Here is a 22,001-nt window from a genome sequence, read left to right as displayed (position 1 = left end):
GATGATGTTTTTCCCCATAATCTGCAACAGAATGTATGATACACAGATTCAGTTCCTTTATGGAAAATTGCATACCCCCCTTCCAAAATACTGTGAGTCATGAGAAGATAGTATCAAACCAGCAATTTATTTTGTAGTAAACACCCACATCCTGAACTCTCTGTGATCTCTGCTACATCAGCTCAGCGCTAATTAACACAGTGTAGGAATCCATGGCTACATGGGAGAGAAGAAGCAGGCAGGATAACATACAGGGATACAAGCAACTGAATATGTTTCAGAGCCATTGCAATTTTGGGGAGGATACCCTGGACTCCAGGCCCCAGGGTGGGGACAGGTCATTCTTTACTTGGTCCTCCTCCTCCCCCCAAAATAGTGCTTGTAAGCAGCAGCGTAGCCATGGCGAAAAGCGTACATTTCACAAGGGTAGTAGTCCTCGCAGAGCTCCCTCTGATGCTCCTGGGGTGCCTTACTACGCTCCCTGATCCTGTAAAGGTAGGAGAGAAGAGGGGTAAATGCTGAGATCTTAAATATCTGCCTACAGCCCTTTCCTGTTCCAAAACTCCCTGCTTGGATTAAGGATCCACCATTAGAGTCCATCATCCAGCTACATGGTTCTTAGCATGCCAGCTTCTGTGCTCACCATACCCAGGGACTACAGCAGGAATGTTTTGCCTCCTCAGGCAACCTTTTATTTAGGGGCTAAGTAAGGTGGTGGGGAGAGGGGAATGGCTCCTGTCTCAGCTGGAGGAAGCCTTCCCTAGCCTGCTTTCTTCAGCTCTTCTGCTCGTTCCCAAACATATACATAGAAAAAAATACCTGAAATAGGTCACCTGGTACTGAGGAGAAGGTTTGTCTTATGCCTCGCCAAGAGATTATTTCCGTATTTCAGTCTTTATTTTCACAAGCCTTGAATAAGGCATGAAATTGGTTACACCTGTATTTTATAAGTGAGGCAAGGAGGCCCTCAGATGACCCTTTGATTTAGAAAAAGTCATGCAAGTTCTGCATGAAATCTGAGAACTCGAAAAAGCTCTCAAACTGATCTTTCTTTCCGACCATCCCACATTAATTCTCTCTCCTTCTGTTGGTGCTTCCTTCAGAAAAAATTTTCAGTCTTCTCAGCATGTGACATGTCTCTAAATCTAAGGACATGCTTTCTGTTATCTGAATTCTTACTTTTCCTGGGTTTGGGGAATTAAAAAGTACCTCACATTAAAAGAGGGACTGAGGCTTCTCACAAGTCACCCTGGCTGCCACCCCTGCTAACAGCCTCTCTTGGCAAGGAGGAATCTGTCAAGCTCAGCATCCTGAGGCCATGGCATACCTCTCCTGAGTGATGGCTCTTAGTCTTGTGTCAGCTTGTATGAAGTCATTGGCCCTTCGCCTGTTGAGGAAGGGATCTGAAAAGGCAAGGGGTTATTCAGACTGGCACTTTTTCAATGCCAGATTTCAACAAAAACTGGCTTCCTCCTTTATAACAGCCTCCTTGTCTCCCCTCCCATGTACAATTAAATCCAAGACCTTTTAATATTCCCTCCTGTCCCCTGGCTGGTTCATGTATAGGCTCTCTCAGTGGGTAATGCAGCCTGTACAGAGGTGCCCATGTTGGTCGTGTTCTGATATTATTCAAATAACCCAGAGGAATGATACTGTGATTTTGCTGCCACAGTCCCTCTGATTGAGTGGAGCTTGCCCAGAACAGGTAGGCACCAAGCTACACAGACCATGGGACATCTGAGCACTCTCAAAAGAACTACAAGAACTGTGAAATTGTGCACAGGAAGGGCATGAGTGATTCTCTCTGCCTCCAAAGTTAGACAGTCATTGAGAAGTTTGTGGGGCAGTTTTGGACTGAGGGGCCCAAATGTCCTTTCTGATTTTTTTGAGAAACATCACAGTCCTGTTGCAGAGGTCAGGAGTCTATGGATGTCATTTGGCTTCCATATGTGCCTTTGTGTTGCTGACTATCTGCTTTGTGAAATCCTTCTTCCAGATGTCCTAATGTCCTAATTTCTTTTTCATTTTGATTCACCTGTTCTTTAACCTCTCCAGGATATTGCTGGTTCCAAAGTGACACCCTTCACCCTTTTCATGCTTTTCCTGTGACACTCTCTCTCCCTCTTCCAGCCAAAGGATCCCTCCTATTCACACACCATGCCTGCTTCCAAGGTGCTTAGAGTAAGGCTCTCCTTGTACTTCAGGGAGAATAAATTCTGTACATGGCTTTCTACAGTGGCTCTTTCCATGCTCATCGTAGAGCTTTTTGAGCAATGTCCTTTTCTAGTGTCAGTTTGGTACATGTAACAGAGACCTGAGCTCTGTTCTCAAAATTTGTTTTCCAATTCTCATTATATTCTATGCAAAATAGTGGTATGAGCATGTGCCAAAACATGTGAAGTCTTCTTTTAACTCTCTCCCTTTTCATTCTGAAACTCCATCACTCAGTAAATTCAGTTTCCCTGGGCTCAGTTGTTCTACCTATTTTATCCCTAATAGGAGTATGAGTAAATTATCTTGGACATGTCTGTAGCACTCTGCAAATTCAATAAAATAGTAAAAAAGTCTCTTACTGAGATACTCATGGGATTCCATGCTCTCATGGGACTCTGTGGAAAGAAAGAATGAAACATGTATTATGACACTGTGTTGATGGGATTCAGTATTTCATGTACCACAGATCAACAGAATACACACAGAAATCAGAGAAGCCAGGTTTTAAGGCACATCTTTAAAAGGAAGAGAAAGGGATCAGTGGTGTGACCTAGAATTGATATGAGGAGGTTAAAGTGCTCAGGAATTTAATAGACAGCTACCTGGTGATTTAGTCAGTGCTTCCAGACTCACACTTGGTCATCCAGCCTGATTCTCCAGCACAGTTCTTCACCTTCTGCTCCTGACACTACAGTGATAGGATACCAATTTGCCTTCAAAGCTTGCATGTGTTCTTAGAGAATGGATTAGCACAGTGAAATACACTTGAATCTTGCATGAAGCAGCATCTTAATTCCACCAATATGGAACTGTGTGCCTCACCAGGAAAAGGGGATGATATTACAAAAGTAAAAAGGAATATCTTCCCATTAGCAAGGAATAATTAAGAATTACCACACTTATCACAGTTCAGACAACAGCAGGACAAAAAGAGGAGCAGTCTGTGAGGTGAGCTGGAACAAAGAGGAAGGGTTTGAAGCATCCTGGACCGTGAATTCCAGTGACTGGCAGTAACAGTTCTGGATCAGGCCTAGGAGGATCTAACACAAGGGTAGGAAAGCAGGCAAGAGATCAAGTTAAGGGCAAAGAAGACACAAAGTTAAATAACAAACATCTGAACAGACCCAGAAATGTCTGCAGGTTTGGAGTTTTCATTCTACCCAGTAATAAAGGTCACCTACCATAGGAAGTGGCAGCCACCACCAAGACAGCCAGGAGTGTAAGGATGACGAGAGCGCGCATTGTGCCAGTGCAGGGACGAATCTCTCACTCTGTATTTCTCACTGAGTTTTGCTTTCTTCTAACTGAGGGTAGCTGGAGATCCTGGGCTGACTGCAAAATTAGCAGTGGAATGTTTATTATGAAAACAGAGCTAGGAGGAAGCCCATGAAAGAGCCTGGGCAAGGTGACAGCTAGCTGGTACACACTCTTCTTGGAGCTATTACAAAACATCCTCTATTAGCAGACTGGATTAGGTTTTGGGAAGGAAGGGGCATGCCCCCTTCCTCTCATAGCTCAGGCCTGGGGGACATGATCCAGAGGCAAACATGTCACTAGCACTCCATACTCAGAAAAGCTGGCCTAGGCAAGTGGAAGGAATTTCACAGGCTGCCAGGGGCCCAAAGGCAGAAGTGTGTGTTGAGCCCAAATATGAATGTTTGTTTTTCTGATTTTTCCTCTGATCTGCTCTCTTTGCCCTCAATATATTCTGTCTGGATACAACCAGCCCAAACACTTCTGTCAGCTTTGCCGATGGAGACATGGAGCATGAAGCTTCAAACATTCCTGTCCCACTCAGTCCCCCCCTCTCCAGCTGCCCTCTGCTGCAATGCCAGCCTGCCAGCTATCAGAGAAGGAATACAACCCTGCTGCCCCTTTTCATCTCCTATTTTATTGCTTCAGAAGTGACATGCAGCAACCTGAAAGAATCCCTCTGCTGGTGTGATCATGTTTTTTGCATTGAGATGACAGCAGCACCCAGAGCTCTATCTTTGAAGGCTCTCACTGTGGTGCTGACCCCAGACTCCTCTTCCAGTCCAAAGGACAGCATCTTGGTGGAGTCAGAGGCAAACATTTCCCTCTTTGGTCTAGCACTAGCAGTCCTTGCCTCATGGGCACCAAAGGCACATGCCAACATAAGGCTTTTCATCTGGGATGGATCTTCAAGGCCAGCAGTCTCAGAGAGAATTACCTTGTCTTTTAACATCTAAAAGAATTTGACTAGATCCAATATCATGGGCAGCAGAGATGGACAAAACATCAGGTGTTCCACTCTCCAACTCTTGGAACAGTAGAAAGCAGTAAAAGAGAAAGGAGTTACAGAGATGGCTATCCCTGCTGAGTGAAAAGGAAAGAGTTTGCTAGAGACAAGGTAGGGACGGGGGGGGGAGGGGGGGGGCACCCACTACCTGCCAGCCCTCCCCAGGTATCAGTGATGGGGCTGGGACCCCAGACACTGCCTGGGAATGAATCTAAGCCCCAGGAGCATTCTTATGTCTCATCCAAGCTGTGACTACTGCCTGTTTTGTCTATGTGTATATGCAGGTATCAGGATTTCTCACTGACAGGATGCAAAGTGAACACACTCTGGGTGCAGACCATTTTCCCCAAACCACTGTGCCGTTGTCACTGATGTCACCTTCAGAGGTCAATCCATGAAGTTGCACTGAAGGTAACACAGCCAAGAACTGCAGGGACATTTATCCAGAGCCTAACACTTCATCAGTGAGAACTGAAATTCATTGGAAAAAGATTACTCTGGGTTTTGCAATTTACTCTTTCAATGTCAAACTCAGGACCTTTACTTGAAGCCTTCATTCTCAGGAGGAAAAGCTGACCAGGGACTTCAACTTCAGACCAAAGAGAAAGAATTTCTCTTCATCCCTGTTATCCCACCCCATGTGGAGAGCAGCTCAATCCTGCACCATCAAGGCCCCCCCCATACACATCCACTTCTTGCCTGTTCAGTGCTTAGCCTGAAATGAGGAGGAAAACTTGGGGGAAAGCCATAAGTTTGCTATAAATACAAGGTCAAAGGGAACTGAGACTTTGCTGCTGCTGCTCTGTGCCCTGCCACTCCAGTCTCTTTAAGGAAATTCTCTGCTCTGGGATCCTTTTCATTTCTTAGAACTTAGAAGTTTTGGACTTACTGTTGAATGTGGATTTTATAGGTTTCACAATTGTCTTGTACAGTAGCTGCTAAGAAAGAAAAGCACAAGGGAGAAGCTGGAGGACAGACCCCAGTGGGAAAGCAATGGGGCACAGAGAGGAAGATGCTGGGTGTACTTTGGAATGAAAGCAAGGCTGCCCAGTGGGAAACTCAAATGCACTTTCAAGCCAAACCCTCTTTATTTGTCTTCACTCAGGGCAGAGCTCTCTGCTCCCATTTCAGAGGATTCTAATCCTAGAATGCCTGGATCATACTCTGCCATCAACCACAGGAGAACAGCCACAAACACCACTTTAACCCAAATGTTTCATTTGTTACCACAGAAGCAATACATTTTTCAAGGGATGAATGAACATGCCAGCTTCACAGCCCTATTCCAGCAATTCTCCTTCGGGGAATTCTTCCTCTTGCAAAAGTACTCCTTTCTGCTCCCCCTGCACTCCATACTTGCCCAGCACACATCTCCCCTACTCAACAACAGTGGCTGCCCTGGGGGTAACATACCATGCAGCACAGGGAGCCCAATCCCTCTGCTTTGTTGCAGCATCCACTGGTTAGAAGTACAGAAAGGAGCTAAGACAAATTTGCACATGCCAGGAAGATCCCTGTAGACTCACAAATAAAGAAGGGATCAGAAAAGCAGCCTTGATATGTCTGCTGCTGGAGTGGAAAATCACAACACTTCACGCTGTATGAAACACTCCTAACATTTTACAGCAGTGAAGCACCAGCAAGGCAATGATAATAAGCAGCTGTCCAGGAAAAGCAAGGCAGTCCCTGAATACTCACTAAGCTGTCGCTTCCCTGCCAGTCTGCAGCTCTTGTCTCAGGGGGCAGCTCTCCTGGTGTCTTGGACCCTGGACCGAAGAAGAGGGACCTTTTATTCATTAGCATCGATCAGTGACTCCTCCCCTCTCCCACTCTTGATCCACCCCCAGGCTACCATCAGAACCACCTTCTGCCCACAGCCGGGAAGCCAGCAACATCAAAGAGCTGAGCCAAAAGGGAGAGAGCCAGAGCACACACCAGCAGCTAGAGGGGTTGCCAGGTTGCCTTTCTGTGCCTGGGAGCAGTGAGTGGACAGAGATATGGGAACAAGCTCCAGTCTCCTTCTTTGTTGCAAGAACCCACTCAGCTTTCACCCCCTCCTTTTCTGGCTGTCTCTATCTCAAGCTACAGTGCTAACCAGGACACCTGTTCTTCCTCAGGGAACAGTAGGCCAAGAGCCTTCTCCCATCTCATTTCATGCTGCTTTTACAACTCATCCCCCCTCTTAATGGCAGGCTAATATCAGACTGAAAACTCACATAACAAAGGTGTCAGCTCTGAAAACCCCAAAAGTGACACATGCTACACACACACCCAAATCCCTGAAGTGCACCCTCTGCTCACATTGGACTCAGAGCAGTGCTGGGCAGGCCAGGACATGTGACTGCTGGACTGGGCTTTGGGTTTCTGGCCCAAAATGGAAATTATAGCATGTCCATGGAGATAAAGAACCGCCACTGTTTGGACAAAGAACAGTGAGCAGTTCCTGTCCAAGGGTTTTACCTCCTAACAGTGCTCTGTGGGTTTGGGGAAAGTTCAGACTTCTTTGTGGCAACAAGGTACCACATTACTTGTGTCCTTGTACAGGCAGCTGTTGGTCCTCAGCTCCTGAGAACAGCAATCTTGATCTGTCCTCAAGGCAAAGGGCATGTGATCAGGAACCACCTTTGAAAAGGAGTTCAAACAGGAGGGCATTTCTTGTCCTTGTCTACCACCCTTTGGGGTCATCTCAGTTTCAACCCCATGACATCCTGAACCCTGAAAGAAATCAGGACTCAGAAGATCTGGTCACCTTCATCTGCCTAGATACTGGTAAATCATTGGCCCCGGTGCCATCTGGCAAACTCTTAGTTAAGTAGGAGAAAATGGGTGTTAAAACCAAAATGGCAAGATGGTAAGGAACCAGAAAAAATGGGGCAAAAGCTTAAGCAGTGGAAAAGAGAAATTATGAGAAATTGTCCATTGAAATTCTCTTGGGATTAGATTTACTTTACTTCTCTTAATGATGGGCATTAAAAATGAATGCATGTTGAGGAATTTTGTCAATAACACAAAGCAAGAGGGCAGCAGCAGTAAAAAGCAAGTCTGAGATCTCATACAGGATGAAAAGGATGACCTTTAAATCTTCATTAACAGGAACAGAATAATATGCAACAGCACAAGGTCAAGGTCTGCCATTGGCATTAGCAGTAAGAATTCTGCTGTAAATTAAAAGCTCATAAGCTAGAAGTAATTGGGAAACAAAAAGAAGAGCTGTGAACCAACAATCATAAAGGCAAGGACAGAAGATCCTTATCTTACCAGGGAGACCTCAGCAGGATTCCTCTGCATGGCCCAGGCCCTTCATGAAATAATTCTGGTGGGATGTGCTATAGATGAGGACTAAAATATGATTTACACTCACACCCAAAATGACAGACCTTTTCACCATAGCCAGCAGGAGTTGCTAAGCCTCTTCACCTCTGCATTGACCTCAAGGCTTTTCCAGCAGGACAATGCAGTCAGGTTTTGTTTCCAGTAGCCCCCAAGGGCTGTGTCACAGTCCACAGCTCTCATGATTAGGAGAAGTCCCATTTCCAGCCTCTGTCTTTAAAGCCATGATCCACATCTATGTCTCCCTCACTGAGTGCCCAGCTCATGCTAGGAAGGCTTCAGCAGAGTTGCTGAGTGCTCCAGTAAGGGAATAAACCCTATAAGCTCTGCAACAGAGCAGGGTTTCCAAACCCAGTTTGCCCAGAGTATCAAGTAACTAGACTTACCAATTTGGACAGTCCTTTCCAAATTTGCTTCTGTGTTTCAGGCCGTAAGTTAGTCAGCCACCACATGGTCTATGGCTTACTAAGAGATTTCTCAACCTGATAAACAAGTGCTTCTTAGAACAACTAGTTCTACAGCACATGAGAAAACAAGACTTTATTTTTACTTTTCCATTTAGTCCTAAGTAATACCTAGGAACTGGTCCAAGAAGCAAGAATAATTGAGCCACTAAGTAAGAGTGTTTGACTATCCACAATATAATTAAAGTCAACAACCTCATGGAATAAATCGTGCTGGAAACTAGCATACTGACACTAAGCTTTAGAAAGGGAGATGGTTTTTAAACACAGAAGCTAGTCAAAAGACTATGAAATAAAAATAAACAGAACACATTTCAGATATTTAAAGAACTTGATATACATATCTGAATATGTGTTAGCTCTGGAAGCAAACTCATTCAGCCATCCAAAACTAAAAACTAGTTGAAATGCTGATTAAACCTGAGGGGGAAAAAAAAACATTTCAAAACAAGATTTAAAAATTTCTAAAGATTAAAAGAAAGGGGGAGCACATAAACAGGAAAATCTAGTTTCATATCAATCAAACAATTTTTTTCAAAATAACTGCAATGACTAATTTCCACTTTCATGATGGAATGAGCAAAAAAGAGTAATTTCATAACAATTAAGTGATGGGGGTTTTTCCTTCAAAAATATTTAAACACATATCTTTGAAATCTGTCTTGACCTTTCCCCTGAGGAATATTTTGCCCCCAGCATTACAACTTTCTGCAAAAATAACAATTTCCAGTTTGAAAATACATATTGGTTCTAACAAGGTGGATCTATGTGCAGTCTTAGGACTGTTGTAAAAACCACTGTCTGAAGCTCACAAGTAGTGTCAGTCTTCTGTGGGTGGGAAAGCTTCCACACCATCTTACAGCTCTTTTCTTTCATGCTTCCTTCAACATTTTGGGCAGTTTAGAAGCTTCCCTTTCCATCTTACATAATAACTGCCAGTAACTTTCTCCTGCTCATGGATATGGAGTACACCTGCATGCTCAACCTAAAGGATGCCACTCTGGGCTCTGGGACAAATGGTCGCTCAGTATCCCAGGGCTAAGGAGCAGGACTGAAAATAAATATCATTTAAAGGCTCAGATCCTTCTTTCCTGAACAAATTCAGAGGGTGAAAGGATAATTCGTCTTCCACTTACTCTGACTTACAGAATTTGGGCGCCTCTCCACATTAATCATGACCATAAGGAGAAGTTTATAGTTGGTGAGCTGTGGGGGTTCATTGATTGGTTGGTTGGTAAACTGGGGAGGCTTTTAGCACTGCATTATGTTAGTGGTGGCAAAATTAAATTTCATTTACCATATTGAAATTCAGAAATTAGTGTCCAGACATAACCTGTATGCAGCTGTGATACTCAAAGTTACTCCCTGTAATCCATCAAGCTTCAAAACAAAGCCCGGTGTCCTAGAAAAATCTCAGTCTGGCTATGAATACAGGAGCGTTTGGAGTCAGCACTACAGCCTAATGGGAGCTCACTGCTCTCCAGTTCTGCTTGTTGGAAAAAAGTGAGCCTGGCTCAAGATTTCAACTCCAGTGCTGAGCACCCTCCGTGGGATATCACTGAGTTACCTCAAAGACTGACTATCTCTGTTTGGCCAGGACTTGCCAGAGCAGCTGTGTTTGGCTGGTAATAGGAAGTTCATGAGCAGAGAAGACTAAAATTTCACAGAAGTCAGACCAAGGTTATTCAGTTCACTGAATAAAGCAACCAAGACATTTCAGGGCTAAGAGCTAACTCTGTTGCTTCCTTTGGCTTCACCCCCACCCACCCACACATGTCCACATACACTGATCAGCATATTTCTCTTTCAGTCCGGGAAAGAAGGAAGAGACAGGATAATATTAATATTACTTGGATGTTGAAAAAATTGGCGGAAGCTCTTGTGTAAAGATTAAATAACCCATATAAGAAACTTGCATTTCTTGTACTTCAAGAATTCTATGAAAAACAGGGCAAACAAAATGTTCAAACTTTGTCTATATAAACAGAGCACGCTTCTGGGCTGCACTCTTATGGGAAAAGGGAACAGAAATCTCTCTTCTTTTTCCACACCCATCCCCCTTGCTTCACCACATAAACACAAAAATTTCCTGACCTTATTAATTCTTTGGGATCAGATGAGATTTACCCGCCTTATTTCCTGTACAGACATGGGAAGAGATAAGAAAGCAGCTGTGGTTTTGCTCTTCTCATCCATCTGGTAAATAAAAAAATAACAATAATGCTTCTTTTTTTTTTTAACAACATACTTAGGATAGCATCTTAGATCCTGCCAGCCCTTGTGAAGGCAAGATTGGATTGAAACATTTATGTTCTTTCTGTCTTGAATGCAGGTCACTAAAGTATTTACAAGCATCCCTGTAGTATTATATCTGTTTCTTTGCTCTATCTTAGTTCAATATCTAAAGGATCATAAATGTTGTCTTCAGTAAGCAAATAAATTTTTCTGTGGCACGTCAAGCCCGTGGTCGTGGCCTCTGTTGTTAACATCAGATGGAGTACAAAGGAATGCTAGGGAGTGGAGGGAAATACACAATACACAGCTAATTGTGAAATGCTGTTTGTGGCAAGAAGAAAGGCATTCTTATTTATTGAAGGATGAAATCTGATTACTCTTATCTTCTTGTGCATAACTACAAATTATACTAATATTCCTAATATCACATGATAGTTAAATCATTTGACTTGATGACCTTCCTTAATATTAATTTCATACTGTTTATAAACTTTTTGGATTCATATTTCTTTTATGTGCATTAAACTTGGCAAATGATTATTTTTATTAAGAAATGTTGTGTTCACATAAAGCAGGAAATAATTTTAAAAGGAGAAGGAAAGATAAAAGGAATTCAATAAACATTTGGAAAATGTTCTCAGACTTAGGGTGTGATTCCTGGGGTTTTCTGCTGAGGGCCATGAGTTGGACTCAATGATCCTGATGGGTCCTTTCTGACTCAGTATATTCAATGATTCTGTGATAAATCTGATCTTTTAGATTAGTTTCTCCTTCTTCCTAAAATGGCACTGGACTCCAAAACACACCATTCTGCGAGAGGTGTCTGTGTCATTAGTGGTCCCAATTTTCTTCAAATTATAAAAGAAACAATAAAATAATAGAAATGGAGAAAAATAAGAGGTCTGGGTGCAGAAGCACTGGGAAGAAAGGCATAAGAACAGCCCCTATTGATGGAAGCTGGATTAGCAGATCATTAAGATCCCAGCATATTGACACAGATCCTCAGGGGATCCAGACTAGGGGAAGAAAATAAATCACAGTTTAAAACCAGTTAAGTGCTAAAACAAGAGGCAAAGTGCACCTAAGACTTCATAAAATAAAAAAGAAATTAAATGTCTGGAGATGATAGTGCTTAGATGAAGAACAAGATTGAGCTGTAAGATACCTAGATGAGGGGACAAAGGAGGATGAGTTCTAATGATACTCAGAGGTGGGAAAGGATGGAGGCAAAAAAGATGACAGTTACTGCCAACTCCTGCAGGATGCAAAAGACGCATCTAAAATGAACATGTAGTGGCCAAACTAAGAGAAACACTGGAGACATGATGAGAACTCCAGAGCCCATGAATTAAATCGTCTATGTAATTGCAAGAAAGTGGAATAGTATGAATAAATGCCTTCTGGTGCCTATGAATATGTGGTTATGAGGGTGTTAGTCTGAGTGAGTGAAATCTGTGTGGTTTGAAATAAAAAAACCTTTGCTTTCTATAGTGTCTTGCATTGTCCTCTGTTACTTCAATATTGCAACAATAATCACCTCAAAATGGAGTATCAGAATAAAGACCAGTATAAAGTACTGCCTGTATAAAGGCAGTTTAAAGACCTCTTATGATGTCCTCAGTATGGAAAACTTTTTATCCAAACCCAACTCAAGCTGTTTTGCAGTTTTGGAAGTCATCTGCTAGTAATAAGTTTCTTTCAGAGCTCTTTCCATTTTGTCTCATGATCCTTTTAGCCAGGCACTGGAAGGAAAGCCAGGACAGGTGTACAAGAAAAAGAGCAAGACTCCAGTACTACAGGCATGAGGTGACAGTTCATTTCCCCTCAGTTGCTCAGAAAAAGCTGACTAGGGTCTCTTCTCTTGAAATTATCTGTCCTTTTTTGTCTACCTACATGGTAAAGAATGTAATTTTAAGATTCAATACAGATGTCAAAAATCACATAAGAACACTCATATGACTTACAACATGTATCAGTCAGAGAAGTTGCATTCTACTGTTTTCCACAGCAGAATATTCCTTTAAAGACTTTTGCCAACAAAGACACTTTTGTCCTTCCTGGTCTTTAACCAGTGTTTTTTTTTTTTTCCCTCTGTTCCAGTAATAGAATCTGCTTACAATACTTCCTGGCACAAACTGGATTGTATTATTTGGGATCTCTTTTCACTGTCTCCCACCTACAGCCATGGCTTCACTGGAAAATATTACTGTACATTAATCAGGAAAATACACTGCATGAGTCACATATTGGGTATACAGGCAGTTACAACCCTGCTGGCTGGCTAAGCTCAAGATGTTGTTTACTACCATACATTTTCATACAGCAGACATTGAATGAGAATCTCTGTTGTGCATATATTATATGCCAAACGTCTGTACACATCTGTAGAACACTCCTTCGTCTGTGTTACTTGGCCAGGCATCTGTCTGTCACTTCATCTCTCTGAGGTAGGTGATTGTCTTTCTTGATGGTCATTTCACTAGTGAACTGGAGGAGGAACCAATGAACTTACTGGAGGATCCATTAAATAAAATAGCAACACTATACAATAAATAAGACATGCTCACTCTCTCCTAAGATGACACTTGTCTGTTTTGAGACCTGGATGTATTACTGAAATTAACAGTAAGGACTGTAGTCAGGACAGTCATTTCATTAGAGTTTCCCAGGGACCTCATTAGGATTAAGGTCCTGTTTGTGCCAAGTGCTGCACAACCTACAGGAGGGAGAGATGTGTGGTTGTGCCTGTCCTCAGCCCTCTACAAGAGAAGAGGTCTGGCAGAAGCACCTCCCTCAGCCAAGGTCTCTCTTATCACTGCCTGGCCTTCCCAAGCAGGGGGCTTGGTGATGGCAAATGGTACACAACCGTCCCAGGTTCACTCTCTATTTCAGGCCGTGGAGCTCTGATCTGGCTGGGCTCTCTGTGCTATCACTCTAACAATGATCTGTTACTGCCCCAGTCCTCTATTGCAGCACTGGATTGCTAAATAGAAATCTGTCATTACCTTATCTGAGAAGATCTTGAGTAAGTAAGAACATAAGAAAATAATTTATCACACTGAGTTTGCACTTCCAGAAAGGGACACCATCAGTAAAAGAGCAGCAGGAGTGCTACGCCACTGAAGAGAGATCTGCAAGGCTGGCATGACAGCTGAGAGCTTGGCTTTAGCTCCTTCTCTCCTGCCTGACAGCAAGCACCTGAAATCTCAGATCAGATTTCTGCTTTCTCCATGAAAACTTAGCACTGAAGCACAAAGTTTACCTTAAGCTGCTCCCAATAAAAAGATTCCTTATGTCTTTCTGCTGAAGCTTTCTCCTGCCTATCCCTGCCTGCCTGGTGGCTATCCTGCATTCTGCCAGATTGTGTGAACTCCCTGAAAACTACTGGACCCCAGGAAGGTCCCTCCTTCTTGTTCTTAGTGGGAGCTTTTGCTGCTTTTGTCAGTGATCTGAGGAATGGGTTCCTTGGGATTTCTTTAAGGGGGTGTTGAAGCTCGGGGAGAAGCAGAGGAGGATGGTGCTTGTCCAGAAACAGAGTCCCCTCCCACACATATTGCCCATCTGTGACATCTCTGTCTGTCACAGAGAAATTCACAGAGACAGATTAAATATATCAAACATAAATAAAGCAGTGCCAAGTTCTTGGCTGACTGTCATGGCTAGAAATAGAAGCCAACTACTTCAGGAGCCTTGGGTTTGCATGCTTGATGGATTTCCAGCATAAGGACAGACATTCAGATAAACCCAGCCCAAACTGAAGTAAACAATCCTGCATGACGTTTCAAGAAGGTGGCACTGAAGCGAGTTGGAGAACATCAGTACCATGGATGGCAATGGGCAAGGAGCAAGGAGCAGCTCCCAGGCAGCTCCTCCTGGGGGACTTGAGGGTCCCAGCAAGGATGTGAGGGCATGTTATGAGCAAGACTACAGTACCCTTGACATGAAAAAGCTAATCATGCAGTTCTGGGACTTTCCACTTCTGCCCAACACATAGTCTCACAAAACCAGTAGCACCATAATACCTTAGAGAGCACTACCCTATTGTCAGGTGTGTCTGATAATTTCAAAGTGGGGACAGGACAAGCAGACACACAGATCATCTCATTTCCATAGGAATAGCCAAATAAAGAATCCCACCCTATTTGTAAAATGCTGGTAAAGCAGTTTCTTAAGTTTGAAATGTTCTGGAAATAGTTATCTTTATTGTTAAAAGAAGAACAGTTTTATTGTCCTAAATCACAAAGCCAGACTTGCCAAGAAGGAATCCACTGAAATACCACTCTCAGGACTGAGAGACCAAACAGAAACCTTCTAACAGGGCCCCCAGGCAAAGTGCAAATCCATTTGCTTTTGTTGCTTAAGTCTTTCTTCATCATCACCCTGACAGAGGGTGCCTGGTGGGTTCTCTCTGTTCTCCTTTTGCATGGGGTATTTGCTGGTTTTGAAAGGGAGTGCCTGGGGCACAAGCGATAAGGCAGGCACTTTTCCCTGGGAGCAGCAGTGTTATTCTTGAGGCGGACCTGCCTCTAGGGCATGGGTATGGGCAAAAAGAGAAATAAAATCATACTCACACAGAGACAGGGAGCCAGCAGAGAGGAAGAGGGTGCAGTGAGAGCCAGCCCTATCCTGGAGACTGAGAGGACACCTGTGGAGTGCCTTGTATTCTCAAGTCTCCATGCTGCTTGCTGATAGCAAGGCAGAAAGGAGACATCCTGGTCTGGGATCCTGAGAATAATCTCAACAGGGTGATTCTCAGGTCACCCTGCTTCTGCCTGCTGCTCTGTGGGAGCAGCGCATCTCTCCAGAGTGGTTTGTGTCTCTGTGGCAGGGAACAACCTGGTCACAGCAGAGACACCAAAGATGTGCTGTTCCCATGCTAGAGACCTGCAAGATGGAAGCACCTGAAAGACCCATTAACCATGGCAGTATCCAGACTCCTGGATGACAGAATAGGTCTGTGAAAAGAAGATTGATGAACATTTAAAGACTGTTGATCACTTCATAGAAGCCTTACTACCTCAGTTATAGCATCAGAAACTGCCTTTCACTTTAACAATACCTTCCTATCTGCTACTGTCTTGTAATGACTAAATCGTACCAAGCAAGAGCTCATTCACATTTTCTTCTCACCTGCCACTTGTGCTTCTTTATTATGCAAATATGCCTTCTTAATATCTATGTAATAAAATATTTTAAACACAGTAATATTCAAATATTTGCTTATTAGTAAAAATAACATTAAAATATTGATGACACAAATGTATCTTCTTAATATCTGCTTAACATAATATTTTCTCTACTGCTATTATCTGAAAAGAGCAAAATACCTGTAAACATTGCTACGAGATGGGGTCTGAAACCCAGGATGTCCAGGGGTCCGAGAAAGCATGGCAACTGCTTGGAGAATGCATCAAGGAAGCACATTCACCATCAGACCCCAAAAGAATAAAGAAGTTCATCCAAGAGGAAAGGTCTCGCTGTCAAGGAGTGAGAGATGGAGGGTAAACCACAATCCTGATCTGTTTGGCTTCAGCTGTGCCAAACAAGCAACTAAACAAGACAGCCTTTTACTCATGGTGAAATACAGCCATTTCAACTTAAGCAAATAGCATCGAGAGTCACGGGGAGAGGGAAGGTGAAGAAAAAGTGTGGCCATATGGCTTACATTCAGGAGATCTGCATGGGCTCTGTCTCCAGCTCTGCCTACAGGCTTCGTCAACAGCCTGGGGTAAGTTACTGTCTGTCTTTTCTGTTTCTCAGCCAAAGAACAGAAAAAATTGGCCAAGGAAAATAAAGTCTTGATTGCAATAGGAAGTCATGATATAGCCAGGATCAACACCCACATTGAATTCCAAGATGCCAAAGAATACTCTGAGCACAACAGATTTATATTGAAAATATCACCTCTGTATTTTAAAACAATCTTTCAGGCATACAGCCCTCTTCTTCTCTTCCTCTATCTCCCTCTCCTTAGTAGAGAAGAAAGCAGTTGAACATTTTTTCTTGAGCTGATTATTCTATTCCTTCTAGCAATTAACAGAGCAAAAAATAGGAAAACTGCAAGTTCCCATCCTGCTCTTCCAACAGCTGATTAGAATACCCAAGGACTTGACATTTGTCTGCAGCTGCCCACACAAATAAAGGAACTAGAATTGGACTGCACCCAGGCCATGTCTTCTGGCACCTATGGAAGTAATGATGTGCTGTGCTAAGCTGGACTGGGAAAATTACAGATAACAATGCCTCATCTACTAGGCAAAGGGCAAGAAATAATGCTGGTGATGAAGACATACAGAACACATGACACGGATGGAATAGAATTACCCTAATCCCTAACAAGATGATGAAATGTGGGCTCTGGCCTAGGAAGAGAGGAAGGTGGAAGACACAAAGAATATATTATACTCATAACACAGGGATAGGGAGAAACCTGGAGTGCTGGAGTGCTCACACAGCCCATGTGTTTATGCTGGAGGCTGGATGGGGCTGGCATTTCAACCTGTATGTGGACACCATGAGGGGTTCTCCAGGGGCTGTTGTAATCCATGGATATTGGATATATATATATATATATATATATGAGCCCTGGTGAGCATGTGGGGAGGAGGACACAGCACTGTTTGCAGCTGTGATGCAGAGGGCAGCTCTGCATAGCTGCCATACGTGGAGGCCTGGTGCAGGCAGGGATGCAGTTATCTGTGGGCTTTTCCTCTAACCTGGACAAAATTGCTGCTTTATAGATCATGCAACTAGCCTGCCTGCCTGTCTGGATTTGCAGATACTTTAGCAGAGAAGGGATAAATTCAAATCAGAGAACAAGTATGTTCTTATTCAATGTACATCTTGTGGTTTTGCATGTTTTTCCACCTGAAAATATTCCTCTGAAGTTTCCTTAGTGACTAAGCCAAAATGGATCAAAGAGGTGTTTGATTTACAGCCTTAGAAAAAACACTTCTCTGTTCTTTCTCCACCATTATCAGCTCTCTGTGGTATCCAGCCAGCACCTTCCCTCACTGATCCTTACCTGTTTCTGGCCACATCACTCCTTGGGCAGGTCCTCTCCTGTCGAAACAGCCTTTGGCTCTTCCTTGCCATCTTTTTTCATGCTCCTTCAAACCACTATCCCAGCTGTATCCTTCAGACAATATTTCCTCCTCCTGTGTCAACTGTCCCCACATCTTTGCCATCCTGTGGGCTGCCATTCGTGGTACTGAGAGGAAGCCATCCTGTGTGGAGGTGATTAAGAGTGACTAAATCCTGTGATCTGTCCACCAGCAAGAGAGAGTGTGTTTCTAATATTGCTGCCCATATTTATTGGTTTAGCCTCCTTCCAGATGAACTCCCTTTGGTCCCTCAGCACAAGAGAGACATGGAGTTCCTGGAGCGAGTCCAGCAGAGGACAACAAAGATGATGAAGGGACTGGAGCATTTCTCTTATGAGGAAAGGCTGAGGCAGCAGGGGCTGTTCAGACTTGAGAGGAGATGACTGAAAGAGGACCTCATCAATGTTTGTAATCTGAAAGGGGTGTATCAAGAGACTGGATTCAGGCTCTTCTCGGTGGTGCCAAGCAACAGGACAAGAGGCAATGGGCAGAAAATCATGCACAGGAAGTTTCATCTGAATATAAGAAGAACGTTTTTTTATGGTGTGGGTGACTGAGCACTGGAGAAGATTGCCCAGAGGCTCTGTGGAGTCTCCGTCACTGGAGATATTCAAGAACCATCCAGACACAATCCTGTGGCATGTGCTCTGGGATGACCACTCTAGAGGAGGGAGCTTGGACCAGATGACCAACTGTGGTCCCTTCCACCAGACCCATTCTGTGATTCTGTGAACAGAGGTGTCAGACAGCCATGCCCTTCATCCATTTATGATAAGGAGGACAATTGTTCCTAACATATGTTGTTCTAAATCGTCACTGTTTCCTCCCTGTCCTGGGAACTCAGGCTCAGATCAGTGCTGGACTTCTGTGCATGGGATGGGATCTGACTTAGGCGCCATAAAGTTCATCCTGTGACAGCTATTCTGGGAAATATCTGAGAGATTTAAAAAAAAAAAATATTCAAAGCTGGCAGGATCCCTAGAACAAAGGAAGAAGGTCAGTCCTGCCCTTGCTGTGCTGTGGTTGACCTCTGGGTGCATAAGACACCTGGGCTGCATGGCCTGGGAGACGTCTCTTCCCTTGGTGCTGGCAGTCAGAGGCCTCTCAGCACCTCCCAGCCACGCCAAGGGCAGGAGCAATGCTGACAAGGCAGACTCACACGCACTCATATGCAGTGTCTGCTCCTCTTCTTCAGAGTGGGTGCAAATGTTCTTCAGTCCTTCTGCAGTCAGATTCTCTGCAGCTCAGCAGTCCCCCACAGCCAGATCCATAACTTTGTCTGCAGTGGGACTCAAGTGACAAAGCTGAGGCACAGATTTTCATATACAAAGTCTTGGTTCAACCTGTAGCAAATGGGGGCTAGTTCACCTCTAAGCAACACTCCATTGTTTAATGTCACGCACAATGGTTCAGCGGAATAAAATAAAAAAATGTTAGTCCTCTCGCTGAACCTCCAAGTCTCTGTAACATTCTGCTTCTGGAAATGTTCAAATCCTTTCTCACCAAAGATGGATATGAAATTGCATCTTACACAACACAACCCAATTCCCTGTTCCCTGGGGTAAAGGCAGCAGCTCTGACACGCCTCTGCAGCCTCACTTTCCTGTTAGGCAAATTGAGCTTCCATCTTAGATACTTCATATTCCTTTGAGTTCAGCTGCTGCTGCAGAGCAGGGGTTCTCATACCACAGTATGTCTGCAGTGCTGAGGTGAAAGGGAACACCTTCATCCTGCCCTCTGTCAATTTGCATCTAGCATTTCCTCCATTTGCAAACCAAACCAGCCTTCCCAGACAGCTCAAAACATCTGGGCCACATACATCACAAATTCAGGTCAGAGATGACAACAGGGCACAAGACCCAAAAATAAAACAAACAAGAGATTGACCTATGCACATGATTCTGCCTCTGGTTACTACCTCAAATGCCCTATTGCAGTGGCTAAGTCCACCAAAACTGCACTGCAGAAGTCTTTGAGCACAGGGATTAAGGCAGACCCCCTTATTCCACTGCCACCATATTTGTGCACAGGGTATCCTGTGTGCAGCACCCCAGGGCTGTCTGTGCTGTGTAAGTCCTGAAAAGTACTGCAGAACAGCTGGAGGAGGAGGAGGCTCTTCCTGTGACTTGCTTGCGGCTCACAGGTTTGTTGGTTATATGCAGATCTCTGTAAGGTGCAGAGGGAATTAAACTCCCCAGTGTACATAAGCTCCTGAAAAGTTATCCCTATAATTAGCTATGTACACAGTGAGCACAGTCACTGGGGACACTGCTTTTCCTCTCAGACTTGTTTTCAGAACCAGAACTTCATTCATGTCCTATTTTGTTTCCCTGCAGCACTAAGAAAGAGTCACGTCGCTGTGCCCAGTTTCTGCAGCTGGCCAAGACACAGACTTCAGGTACTCGTGCAGCAGGTCAGAGCCCCCGCACTCTTTGATCTGGATGACAGACAGACAGATCAGTGCATGGCACTGAAAACACCTACAGTGCTAAGACTCCTCACAGATGTATCCTCAGTAGGCCTTCCCTCTCTACCATGCTGCAGTCAAAGGAATAAACCCTTCCTAGAGAGGAGCAAGCTATTGCTGTAAAAAGGAGCAGTTTTCCAACTGAGGTAAAGTGAGCAGGGCTCTTGGCAGGAGATACAGCCCTGCACATTCTAGGACTGGCATCAAACCAGGAGTTCAAAATCATCACACATCACTGACATGAGGATTCTGGAAGGCAGGTGTGAGTTTGCACTGCCTGGGTTCTGGGCCAGTGGGAGGTGAGCCATCTCTTATCCTCAAAGCTGTAGTGTGACAGCATCCTGGATGGGGCCCTCTGGCTCCCCAATGCTTCAGAGGGGCTGATCCCTGTGCTCACACCTTCACACAGATCAACACCAAAATTGCTTCATTCACAAGTCATTCCAGTCCAGTGCTAAAATCTCTGCCAATACCCAGAGCAAACAGCAAGGTATTCTGACGCCTTAGACCCTTCCCCTCTCTCTGGGGCACAGCCTTTAGCTCTTAGCATCTATACTGTACTTCTGTAGTCTTTTTTCAATGCACAGAAGCCACAAGGGCATCCAGCATAATTCAGACATATATTTTATATTTACCCCTGTACACAGACTCATTCAAAAGGTCATCTGGTGCAGACAGTTCTCTTCCCTGGCCATACAGATGGTGAGAGCATGCCTTGCTCTGATCCACAACAGCCTCTCCTGGCTAAGATTACTGATTGCAATATCTTAGGCTAATTCATTTTTCCTGCAACATCTCAGACCTGCTTATCTAGTGCTGTTCTGATCCCAATGCTTCACAGATCTCTCCTATCCTGGTAGAAATATCTATTGATGATGGGTCCATTTCCATAAGGAATGATTCTTAGCAACCAACCTGACTGGTTAGGTATTGCAGTGGTTAAACTCAGAGAAAAGAAGTTTTTTGAGCTTATTCACTCATAAATAGAGACTTTGACCTTAAGTGAAAGACAAGGGGAGTGGGAAATAACATTTGCATAAAAATTCAGACCATTAACTTACTGCTTTATTTAGTAAAATAAATGGAAAATTTCATGTGATATCAAGCAACAAATCTGTTTGTAGTATCAGGCAGTGGATCCCAGCATGGCACCAAAACCCAAAAGAATGAGGGAAACAGATCCCTGGAACTACTAGCTTTACTTCCGATATTGCCATTTCACTGTGCCACCCTTTGCTCCAACAGTGGCACAGAAAGACATATTGTAGGACAATACCAGAGATCCTGAAGTACTGAAAAAAGAGCTCTTAAGTCAACAAATGAGAAGAGATAGGTGTGAATAGCTTCCCGGGGAAGACAGACAGCATGTATGTACATAGAATGATAATGGGAATCCATGACTGATTTGGCTCAGGAATTGCTGAGCTGTAGGGCAGAGTGAACTCTTCATAGACCAGAAACAGACTCTGGCTACAGTCATCTTTTTGGCTGAGAAAGAATCAGAGCTCTTCATTGATGGGCTTCTCCTCAGATTTGTCTTCTTTCTAAAACACATTAGAGGCGTGAAATCAGTTTTGACATTACTTGGTTTCTCAGCATAGGGATAAAGAAAACAAAATAATTCAAATGCCTCCTTCTGCTGTCTATGCCACTGCCGTATCTCATTCCTGTCACACAAAACAAAGACCCTGTGCTACAGGAGGATGAATTTTGACAGAGAGAGAACTTATAACACTGCATGAACATGAAGATTTAATTGTGTCTCTCCCAGCAGAGATCACTGGTGGAGTCCTAAGGCCCTATCTGTACACTCTGTTCTGTAGTCTTCCTGATAGATTTAATTCCTATCCATGCCACTGGTCTCTCTGACCTGCTCTCATATGCTGCCATCTACCACCTCCCTTCTCAGCATCCAAAAGCACCCTTCA

General features: G+C 43.9%; 2 protein-coding genes across 6 annotated transcripts in view; both read right to left on the bottom strand.

Moving 5' to 3' along the window:
• Nucleotides 1–108: 108 nt before the first annotated feature.
• MGP (matrix Gla protein) lies at nt 109–6,319 on the bottom strand. The gene is made up of 5 exons (XM_021552739.3): nt 6,173–6,319; nt 3,396–3,546; nt 2,574–2,609; nt 1,328–1,403; nt 109–487 (listed from the first exon to the last, which is right to left on the bottom strand). Exons 2-5 carry the CDS (start codon nt 3,454–3,456, stop codon nt 346–348), a joined length of 315 nt encoding a protein of 104 aa, XP_021408414.3. The 5' UTR covers nt 3,457–3,546; nt 6,173–6,319; the 3' UTR covers nt 109–345.
• A 155-nt stretch (nt 6,320–6,474) lies between these two features.
• The window catches only part of ERP27 (endoplasmic reticulum protein 27), a 32,595-nt gene continuing 17,068 nt past the window's right edge, over nt 6,475–22,001 (bottom strand). Inside the window, exons 7-8 of one of the 5 annotated variants that reach the window (XR_014951833.1) lie at nt 8,191–17,729; nt 6,475–7,813 (exon numbers count right to left, since the gene is read on the bottom strand). Coding sequence is in view for 3 of the 5 variants with exons in the window: in XM_085568549.1 (XP_085424675.1) it covers nt 17,514–17,729 (216 nt within the window). In the remaining 2 variants the exon portion in view is untranslated. Of the gene's footprint in view, nt 21,618–22,001 lie in introns of all 5 variants that reach the window. The other 4 variants (XR_014951834.1, XM_085568550.1, XM_085568549.1 and 1 more) reach the window with 4 other exon arrangements.

Source organism: Lonchura striata, chromosome 1A (assembly GCF_050655825.1).
Source record: "Lonchura striata isolate lonStrDom1 chromosome 1A, ASM5065582v1, whole genome shotgun sequence".
Lineage (NCBI taxonomy): Eukaryota > Metazoa > Chordata > Aves > Passeriformes > Estrildidae > Lonchura > Lonchura striata.
The sequence above is the reverse complement of the archived record's forward strand: the minus strand, read 5'-3'. Positions and strand labels throughout refer to the sequence as shown.

Coding starts and splice junctions, on each gene's coding strand:
- MGP (XM_021552739.3), bottom strand. CDS start 3,456: ATGCGCGCTCTCGTCATCCTTACACTCCTGGCTGTCTTGGTGGTGGCT. Junction 2,610..3,395: donor GGTGGCTGCCACTTCCTATG/GTAGGTGACCTT, acceptor TTCTTTCCACAG/AGTCCCATGAGAGCATGGAA. Junction 488..1,327: donor AGAGCCATCACTCAGGAGAG/GTATGCCATGGC, acceptor CTACCTTTACAG/GATCAGGGAGCGTAGTAAGG.